At 46.9% G+C, this 11,059-nt stretch overlaps 1 protein-coding gene across 1 annotated transcript; it reads left to right on the forward strand.

Annotated features, from left to right (window-relative positions):
• The first annotated feature begins 764 nt into the window (after positions 1-764).
• CDK5 (cyclin dependent kinase 5) lies at positions 765-10,321 on the forward strand. Its single transcript, XM_075214297.1, has 12 exons — positions 765-872; positions 3,347-3,435; positions 3,515-3,582; positions 3,803-3,863; positions 4,771-4,827; positions 6,951-7,046; positions 7,423-7,497; positions 7,579-7,675; positions 7,868-7,942; positions 8,062-8,117; positions 8,964-9,044; positions 9,511-10,321. Exons 1-12 carry the CDS (start codon positions 836-838, stop codon positions 9,595-9,597), a joined length of 879 nt encoding a protein of 292 aa, XP_075070398.1. The 5' UTR covers positions 765-835; the 3' UTR covers positions 9,598-10,321.
• The last annotated feature ends 738 nt before the right edge of the window (positions 10,322-11,059 follow it).

An 11,059-nucleotide genomic window follows, 5' to 3' on the forward strand; every position in this document is an offset into this window, starting at 1 on the left:
CTGGGATCTTGGGGGGGGGGGGGACAGTAAATAATTGGTAAGTATGGTTCAGACATTTGCATCCAGTGCAGACTACATATGTAATACTGTGTCTACACAACAATGATGTGCACCAGGCTCCAGCTCAGATGGAACTACAAATCCCAGCATGCACTGGCAGAGGATACACATCGGACAATGTGGGCATGTTCGGGTTTGTAGTCTCAGAAGGAAAATAATAAATATTGGGATCCATTACCAACATGGAGGAGCAGCGTCTGCAGCCCCATAGCGGTGTCCGCCTCAGTGTGGGGGTGCCGCAGAATAGGAGACATCATGTCCCCTGATTCCTGGTGCCCTAGGTGAGTGCCTGAGTGCCCTGACCACAACATTGGTAGCAGCACAGAAACACCAGTCACCAATGGCAGCTTGGTTATTGGAGGCTGATAATGCTGCTGCCTTACAGTAGCCACACTCACTTACCATCCATCACAAAGGTGTACCCAGAGGGCTGACACTGTATAAATGATAATAACTGTAAGAGTGTCTGCTGGCCCACAGAGCTGACTCTCCATAATATCCCTGGGGACACTTCCATCAACCACCAGGGTGTACCAAGATGGCTGCCGGCTTCCTGTTTTCATGTTTGGAGCCACGCCCCCGGCTCCATAGTAACCGCGTTCTCTGTGGGACATCCTTGCCGCTCGCTCTAGCTCTTAGTTCGTGACGTCAGAGTAGCTGAGTTGCCATTGGTTAGACACCCACTACAACAGCCCCGCCTCTATGAATAGGTGATGAGATGGGCGGGCCACCGGACGGCGCATGCGCAGTGTGAGAGCGGCCTGACAGCGGCGACATGCAGAAGTACGAGAAGCTGGAGAAGATCGGAGAGGGTGAGAGGAGCCCGGGGCAGGGAGCTAGGAGAGGCCGGGGATGTGGGGCCTAGTATGGCTTCTAAGCCGGAATGTCTCATACTTACCCGGAATCATTACAGTCGGAGTATAGGAGAATAATACTGCTCCCTGCGCTGTATATATCCCGTAATATGAGTCCTTTCCCCGATCCCAACTGTCCCTGATCCCCCCATGTAATGTCAGTGTCCTGATCCCTCCATGTAATGTCAGTGTCCTGATCCCTCCATGTAATGTCAGTGTCCTGATCCCTCCATGTAATGTCAGTGTCCTGATCCCTCCATGTAATGTCAGCGTCCTGCCCCTGATCCCTCCATGTAATGTCAGTGTCCTGATCCCTCCATGTAATGTCAGGGTCCTGCCCCTGATCCCTCCATGTAATGTCAGTGTCCTGATCCCTCCATGTAATGTCAGTGTCCTGTCCCTGATCCCTCCATGTAATGTCAGGGTCCTGCCCCTGATCCCTCCATGTAATGTCAGGGTCCTGCCCCTGATCCCTCCATGTAATGTCAGTGTCCTGCCCCTGATCCCTCCATGTAATGTCAGTGTCCTGATCCCTCCATGTAATGTCAGTGTCCTGATCCCTCCATGTAATGTCAGTGTCCTGATCCCTCCATGTAATGTCAGTGTCCTGCCCCTGATCCCTCCATGTAATGTCAGTGTCCTGATCCCTCCATGTAATGTCAGTGTCCTGATCCCTCCATGTAATGTCAGTGTCCTGATCCCTCCATGTAATGTCAGTGTCCTGCCCCTGATCCCTCCATGTAATGTCAGTGTCCTGCCCCTGATCCCTCCATGTAATGTCAGTGTCCTGATCCCTCCATGTAATGTCAGTGTCCTGTCCCTGATCCCTCCATGTAATGTCAGTGTCCTGATCCCTCCATGTAATGTCAGTGTCCTGATCCCTCCATGTAATGTCAGCGTCCTGCCCCTGATCCCTCCATGTAATGTCAGTGTCCTGATCCCTCCATGTAATGTCAGGGTCCTGCCCCTGATCCCTCCATGTAATGTCAGTGTCCTGATCCCTCCATGTAATGTCAGTGTCCTGTCCCTGATCCCTCCATGTAATGTCAGTGTCCTGATCCCTCCATGTAATGTCAGGGTCCTGCCCCTGATCCCTCCATGTAATGTCAGTGTCCTGCCCCTGATCCCTCCATGTAATGTCAGTGTCCTGATCCCTCCATGTAATGTCAGTGTCCTGATCCCTCCATGTAATGTCAGTGTCCTGATCCCTCCATGTAATGTCAGCGTCCTGCCCCTGATCCCTCCATGTAATGTCAGTGTCCTGTCCCTGATCCCTCCATGTAATGTCAGTGTCCTGATTCCTCCATGTAATGTCAGTGTCCTGATCCCTCCATGTAATGTCAGTGTCCTGTCCCTGATCCCTCCATGTAATGTCAGCGTCCTGCCCCTGATCCCTCCATGTAATGTCAGCGTCCTGCCCCTGATCCCTCCATGTAATGTCAGCGTCCTGCCCCTGATCCCTCCATGTAATGTCAGCGTCCTGTCCCTGATCCCTCCATGTGATGTCGGCGTCCTGCCCCTGATCCCTCCATGTGATGTCGGCGTCCTGCCCCTGATCCCTCCATGTGATGTCGGCGTCCTGCCCCTGATCCCTCCATGTGATGTCGGCGTCCTGCCCCTGATCCCTCCATGTGATGTCGGCGTCCTGCCCCTGATCCCTCCATGTGATGTCGGCGTCCTGCCCCTGATCCCTCCATGTGATGTCGGCGTCCTGCCCCTGATCCCTCCATGTGATGTCGGTGTCCTGCCCCTGATCCCTCCATGTGATGTCGGTGTCCTGCCCCTGATCCCTCCATGTGATGTCGGTGTCCTGCCCCTGATCCCTCCATGTGATGTCGGTGTCCTGCCCCTGATCCCTCCATGTGATGTCGGTGTCCTGCCCCTGATCCCTCCATGTGATGTCGGTGTCCTGCCCCTGATCCCTCCATCGGATGTCGGTGTCCTGCCCCTGATCCCTCCATCGGATGTCGGTGTCCTGCCCCTGATCCCTCCATCGGATGTCGGTGTCCTGCCCCTGATCCCTCCATCGGATGTCTGTGTCCTGCCCCTGATCCCTCCATCGGATGTCGGTGTCCTGCCCCTGATCCCTCCACCGGATGTCGGTGTCCTGCCCCTGATCCCTCCACCGGATGTCGGTGTCCTGCCCCTGATCCCTCCATCGGATGTCGGTGTCCTGCCCCTGATCCCTCCACCGGATGTCGGTGTCCTGCCCCTGATCCCTCCACCGGATGTCGGTGTCCTGCCCCTGATCCCTCCATCGGATGTCGGTGTCCTTTCCCGTTATCTCCGCATCCAGTGTCGGTGTCCTGTCCCTGATCCCTACTCCTAGCGTTGGGGTCCCGGATCCCCTCCCACACTACAGAAGATATGTTATATTCCGCCTGTGTTCCAGGTCCTTGCGGTGTTGTCACATCTGTCACTGTCTCACCCAGGTACCTACGGCACTGTGTTTAAAGCTAAAAATCGTGAGACTCATGAGATTGTGGCCTTGAAACGTGTGCGACTTGATGACGATGATGAGGTGAGACTGGCTGTATAATACGCCCAGATATTGTCTGCCTAGGTGATCCCTAGAGTAATATGAGGGTCTGTCTCTGCAGGGGGTTCCCAGCTCCGCTCTACGAGAGATCTGTCTACTGAAAGAGCTGAAGCACAAGAACATTGTTAGGTAATGAGGCTCTTAGTGGAAGCAGTGACCCTGGTTACCCTCACCGCTGAGTGGTCATGTGATCAGCCTGTGCCCCCATACATACATATGAGGTGGATCCATATGGCAACTGGCCAGGTCCCGGCTGCAGTGTCCTCTGTGGTTCCCAATATTGGGTGTACATGGCCCGGGGATAGGTGTATGCGCTTCTCCAGACTGACGCTAAATCACTTATTTGCAGGTTACATGACGTCCTTCACAGTGATAAGAAGCTGACGCTGGTGTTTGAATACTGTGATCAGGTAAGTGCTTCCACGAGATGTCCACGTTCTGCGGATTAATCATTGATCCAGATTTACTGCAGTTTATTCTTGCGGTGCGGGGAGAACCTGCTGCTGCCGTCTGGTGTCCGGACCCGTCCTGCTGTTTATTTGGTTGGATTTACAGACCTTCTATACGTGATAAACTATCTGCGTGTAATACGATGATACTATGTAACAAAACATGAAGACTAGGACTATAGGGGCGCAGTATAAGATATATGTACAATAAGAAATAGAATCAAGGCGCTAATCCTAACATCAGCTAATACTTCTAGTAAATAAAACGACATAAGAATCTTATACAATATTATTGTACAGTGATCCAACCTATTGATCACAATATAATGCACATAACCTTATAGTCAATAGACAAAGTTCCCATAAGTGCCAACTCTTCAATAAATGAAAGACGTTTGAAAGGAAATTATTCTCTCTTCTCAGCAGCAACTACGGAAAGTCCTTCAGCCAATGCTTAGTACGTAGTTCTCCGCTACAGCTGCGTAGATGATAAATCTCACATCCACACGTGGGAAAAGAAGAGAGAAAAAAAAATATTTGTACCCGAACATTTCAATAAAAACAAATGTTTATTGTACTAGTACACACATCGCGGGTATAGAACATTAATTCCAATTACAAACCCTCACACAACTAAAGTAGAAATCGTATCAGATGTAATAAGGTAAATCACGTCAAACATGTAGTCAGTCCCTCTCCGGAAAGGAAACCGCTACCATCGGAGCACTCAAACGTCTCCGGAAATACTGGTTAGACACAAATATCCTCCACTTCCACGCACCAAATATGTATTACACATTGTATACACTGAAAACTGTCCCCTCTGATCAGTGACTCCTGTAGCTGTGTATCTGTCATCGTATTACAGGACCTGAAGAAGTACTTTGACAGCTGTAATGGGGACTTGGACCCAGAGATCGTTAAGGTGAGCTTCCTATCTCTCATAGATTGTAAGCTCTCTGTATGTATTACCCAGCATTGTTTTAATAAATTGTAAAGTGCTCCGGAATTTGCTGGCGGCATTATCGGCATTTGGTGGGAGAATGCCCAATATAGCCCAGTCTGGTGTGAAAGGGAGATAATTTACCAGATCAGTAGTAGCGAACCTCCACACGCGTATCCAGAACCCTCTAATAACCGGACATCCCCAGAAACAATGAAACAAGTCCGCCCCTCCCATCCCACATTTAGGACACCTATCATTATATGACAGACCCATAGCCAATCTGCGATGTGGAGATATATATCCCCTGTGAAATATGTTGAGGAACATTTCTACATATGTAGAGGCTGGGAGTAATCTGATCGAGATGTTTAAGTTTTTAAGCAAAATTTCTTTAGTTAAGTGCGGGAATGTCAATAACCATTGAGCAAGGCCCGAGCGTATGGTAGAATAGTCTTTGTTGTTTCTCAGGAGTCTACAATGAATTGAAATAGCTTTTTGTTTGGGGGATTTAGAGAGTAGTATATTGTCTAATGGGTTATCCCAATCTATGTCTGAGAAAAAAACAATTAGGCTCTTGACATAATGTTGGGCTTGGAGAAATGTCATCCCGCAAGGGCCTAGAAATGGAAATTTTTCACTAGCTTGGGCATAACGCAATGGTTTCTTGGTTGATTTATCCATCAATTGACCTCAGAGTATAGACCCTGTTGTTCCCATGTCTTAAAGGGACGAGCCGCCATGCCATCCTGAAAATCAGGATTACCAACAAAAGGAAGGTGTACAGATTTGTAAGGATTTAAATGAAATTTATGTCGAAGAATGTGCCAAATCTTTCTCACAGACATCACCAGTGGGTTATCTAATAATTCTATCGATATTTCCTGGTCATGAATGTGAAGAAAGGACTTTATATGCATAGAAGGTATAAATTGTTTGTCCAATGCCAAATTGGTATATATACTAGTCTGTGATATCCAATCTCTCAAGTACCGTAAATGTGCAGCGTAACTATACAGAACTATATTGGGAAAGTTGATGCCTCCATTGGAAGATGACTGTTGTAGTTTGATAAACGGGATACGGGGACGTTTTTTCCTCCAAATGAACGTGCGGAATAGGCAATTCAATAAATGTTCATCTGATTTTGTGAGAAGTAAGGGTAATGTTTGTAGAGGATATAGCAATTTGGGGAAGGACACCATCTTCAAGAGATTCGCTCTACCCAGATATCAAACATTGAGATTCTCCCACCCTTTTATCTCTATCTTTATAGATTAGATTATACGTTTTATGTTGAGTGTATAAAGAGTGGCTAGATTACGAGGAAGGAAGACCCCCAAGTAGGATATATAATTCATCTCCCACTTCAAGGGAGTGTTAGATGCCCAATTGGGTTTATGTCTATCCTTGCCCAGAGAGAAAACAGTTCATTTACTGAAATTGACCCTGAATCCAGAGACAGATCCAAACTCCTCAATCTTCGACATCAGGGGAATCAGAGCGGCCTCAGGGTTGGACACGTATAATAAAAGATCATCTGCAAATGCCGTAATACGGATACTCTCATCGCCAATTTGGATCCCTTGCATGACCGGCCAATTTTGAAGAACCCTTAACATTGGATCTAATGATAAATTAAACAATAATGGGGATAAAGGGCAACCCTGTCTGGTCCCTCTGTGCATTTCTATGGGAGCCCCTTGAAGTGTTAATTATAAGGGAAGTTATTGGTTTATTATAGAAGTATTTGATCAAATCAATAAAGTCTCTTCCAAACGCCTCTGCAAAATTGTGTACATAAAGGGCCAAGATACAGTGTCGAAGGCTTTATGGGCGTCTAGGCTGACCAGCACATTATTGGTAGTACTCATACCTTTGGAAGCCGCTATGGCAGCAATAGCTGAGCGAATTCCCTTAACCGAGTGCCTGCCATGAACAAAGCCTAATTGATGTTCCGTCAGTAGCGAGGCTACCTGAGTTTTATAATATTTGATATTGGTCCATTCTCTCTGGACCATGGAAGTGTGCAGTAGAACTGTACGTTGTGCTCTCTTATATAACATATGAAAGGTTATGACAACTCTGTTTTCGTGTTTCCTTAGTCCTTCATGTATCAGCTGCTCAAAGGTCTGGCATTCTGCCACAGCCGTAACGTACTGCACCGAGACCTCAAGCCCCAGAATCTGCTCATCAACAGGGTGAGAGTCTTCAGGGTTGGGACATGATACCCCCAGGCATAAGAGCAGAGGGATATAGCATATGAATGTCAGTGGTCAGGGTGGGGGTTCATGGACTGAAGATCAGGGGGAATATATATAATAGGGCATCTGGTCCTGATAGATTAGATGTTCCATAAGACGTGTCTGTAGCTCTTAAATGGTCTCCAGACTTTCGGAGACTTTTGTCCTGTTTATGCAGGTGGGGATCTCCTCTAACGTAGGATAGGTCAGCTACGAGGATACATCGCATTTCTTCCAATAGTAGAGAGTCTACAATCTATTACTTTCTGCTCTGTGTTTAACGAATAGTCTATAGTGTGTTGAATACATGTATGACCGAGCGCTGTCTTTATAGAATGGGGAGTTGAAGCTTGCGGACTTCGGCCTTGCTAGAGCATTCGGTATTCCTGTGCGTTGTTACTCTGCGGAGGTGAGGCTTTTATCTTCCCTGTGGTTGGTATACTGATATCTCCACTGTCATTTGCAGCTTTGTGGTCATCTTTGTTTTCAGGTGGTGACCCTTTGGTATCGACCTCCGGATGTACTTTTTGGTGCCAAACTTTACTCCACTTCCATAGACATGTGGTCGGCTGGCTGTATCTTTGCAGGTAAAGAGGGTGATGGATTCTTGGACTGTGTCTTAACCACAATTCCATAATCATTTCTCAGTCTGGTTATTATTAAGCTGTTCCCACTCTCATTTCCATGTAATATGAAAGTAAATCTAAGGGATTGATCTCCAGTTCTTCTCAGACCTCTCTCCGTTCCGTAACGCAACATTTCTTTTCTTCACCGGTCAGAGCTGGCCAATGCCGGGAGGCCACTGTTCCCTGGTAACGATGTAGACGACCAACTAAAGAGGATCTTCCGATATCCTTATTTAGCTGTGGCTGTGAGAGGGGGCTGTTACCCTATTGGCATAGATGCATGTGATGAGCATTTGTATGTTGAGGGAGACCAGTTCTGTCTCTTTCCTTAACCCACCACACATTACTTGGGACTCCAACTGAAGAGCAGTGGCCAGCCATGACGAAACTGCCAGACTATAAGGTGAGTCGGGGATATGGTGTTAGAAGTGGGATACAAGCTTAAGTTTATATTCTTAAACACTCTCTGTTTTGATTATCTAAAGCTGGGGGCCATGAATACAATGCCTACTCTTTCTGGCTTCTCGTTTTTAGTGATTTGTCATTTATTTTGTGCAAATGGCGCTGCTCTTCTTAGTTCTGAGTGTCTATGATCAATTGGGGTTTTAAGATACATCTTACCACCACCTTAATAATTGTAGTTCTGTAGAAATAATCTTTAGTTTTGTTATTTAGGCATTTAATAAAAAACTTACAGTACAGGAAAGAACATAGTTTTCTTTCACTATTGCACTAGGAAAACAACATAGCAAAACGTGAGATAATTTTATATTCATCAGTCATTAATTGGGGTGAATAGCATACAAGTGTATTAATGATGTAAGACCACCTTACTAAATATAAAGTGAACTAGCATCATTATGTGACATGGATTAGTTTGGGTTTCAGGTGATTTTCTGCCAGCAAGTAATCGGGAACTGAAGTTGATGTTTATATTGTAAATCTAGTCGCAGATGTTCTCCTCAGGCTCATGCGCCAGCCTTGCGTTACATCTAGTCACATGTTGAGTTATTTGGCACGCCGATTGTGTGGTTCCTATAGATACTGGGACCAGATGTCATTACACCGGCGGTGGGGTGGACCCAACGTGCTGCTGTCAGCTCTGCAGATCTGTGGGGAAGGATGAGCCCATTTTGTACAGAGGAATTGTCCTTTTTTTTTTATTTTAAACCGCCTGTGACCTGTAAACTGGTAGAAGACGCCTCCATGTTCCTTCCGCTAATCTCCATGATCTTGTCTTTGTTTTCAGCCGTACCCCATGTATCCGGCTACCACTTCCCTCGTGAATGTTGTGCCCAAACTGAACGCCACCGGGAGGGATCTTTTACAGGTAGTCGGGGCCTCTGCTTTGTACACACAGCACCTGATGATCCCTAATCCCCAAACAATTAGTACATTGAGAAAGTAAAATGCAAATTTCCAAACAGTTTCTATATATAATGATTCAGTAACTCTGCTGAATTACTGAAACACTTCTGTGCTGTAAACCCCACAGACTGTGAGAAATGAGGTGGATACACGTACACCTATGGAGCTTATATACACACACACATGTACTGTACACTGTAATGCTGACACTGTTATATATATATATTATGGATTGTGTTCTCCCCTCATTATCATACCTGACCCAGCCCGTGCCTCTCCCACAATGCATCCTCCTTGTTGCTGGCTCCTTCGCACACTTACAGACAGTAGACTGACCTGGTGTCTGCTGGTGGGGGTCACCCCACTTGGTATCACTAGTCCCAGGACGCTCTCTGTATTCTCCTCACTCCCATTCTCTTTGTTTTCAGAACTTATTGAAGTGTAACCCAGTTCAAAGGATTTCGGCAGATGAGGCGCTTCAGCACCCTTACTTTGCGGACTTCTGCCCCCCGTAACTCCCTAAACATGAACATCATGAACCCCCTTCCCCCTATCCCCTGTAATACATCATGTCTGTATCCTGCCCGTACTGCATGGTTACATAACCAACCTCTGCTCCCCGATGTCCCTCGTAACGCACAGTGTTAGACCCAGCGCTTCGTTTACCTGCCTGGAGCCGGCTTATCCCTTCTACGTTTTATTATGGCTGTAAGAGGGGAGCGGTACCCGGCCCCTGGCTGATGGTCTGTGTGGGTGGAGCCTGCCGCGGACCAGTGTCCTCTGTGTGGGTGGAGCCTGCCGCGGACCAGTGTCCTCTGTGTGGGTGGAGCCTGCCGCGGACCAGTGTCCTCTGTGTGGGTGGAGCCTGCCGCGGACCAGTGTCCTCTGTGTGGGTGGAGCCTGCCGCGGACCAGTGTCCTCTGTGTGGGTGGAGCCTGCCGCTGACTAAGGACCTCTGTGTGGGTGGAGCCTATCGGGGATGCAGACAACGCGAACCATTCCACTGCTACAAAATTCCAGTTATTTAGCCTTATTGCAAGAGAATGAGCCTCTTCCCCCCCCCCCCCACCCACCGCATATCCCCTTCCCGTAATTTATTTGGAACCTGCTGTATTCTGAACTCCTTATTTCTCTCTTATACAATTGTATTTTTTAATGTACACTTTTTGGATGGTTTGTATTTTTTTTTTTTGTTTTACCCTGTAATTGTACGTCACAATAATGCAGTTTATTTTACAATCACTGAGTTCTTTTTGATGTTACACAGATGTAATTAGACTAATGCAAACTCCTGCTGACATAACATGATTGGTCTCTAATTTATAGAACACTCTGTGTCCACTAATGTAACTGATTGCAGGATATTCAGTCTATGACTATATAACGGGTGAGGCTGCAGGGTAACTGTTCATACAAGTAGAGATATTCTGTAGCGATAAGCAGCTCCGGTGATACAATCTTCCAGCGCCGCCTTCATGCAATTGCAGAGTACGTTGTCTTTATAAATTCTCACATCTCTTATCAGTAAAGATGCCCAACAATGGTCGTGTCATTCTCCTTGGGGTATAATACGGGAGAAGTCTACATGGAGCAGAACTCACAGGAGTCGTCCGCATCTAAAGACAAACACCTACCAGGAAAGTGGGTAAAATTCCACAGCTGTTATCAGAGTACGTTGGATAGTTTACTTATCGCTACATATGTGGTGACTTCTAGTATCCTTATAATTAGAGCCCTTGTTCTAGTTTTGGGGAAATTGCTTTTCTTCCCTGGGTTGGAGTCTGAGAGTGTTGTCAGACTGGACGCAGAGGGCAAAGAAGACAGAACACTTTTAATACAGACTTTAGGGATAGAGATAAGAAAGGAAATTTGCTCAATCTGATGGGTTTTCTCTGATTTAAGCTTAATACCAGCAAATGATAATCATCCACTGACTTTCCCCAACACCTGCCCCTAGTTTGATAAATCACTACAGTT

The sequence above is a fragment of the Mixophyes fleayi genome, chromosome 5 (genome assembly GCF_038048845.1).
Source record: "Mixophyes fleayi isolate aMixFle1 chromosome 5, aMixFle1.hap1, whole genome shotgun sequence".
Classification (NCBI taxonomy): domain Eukaryota; kingdom Metazoa; phylum Chordata; class Amphibia; order Anura; family Limnodynastidae; genus Mixophyes; species Mixophyes fleayi.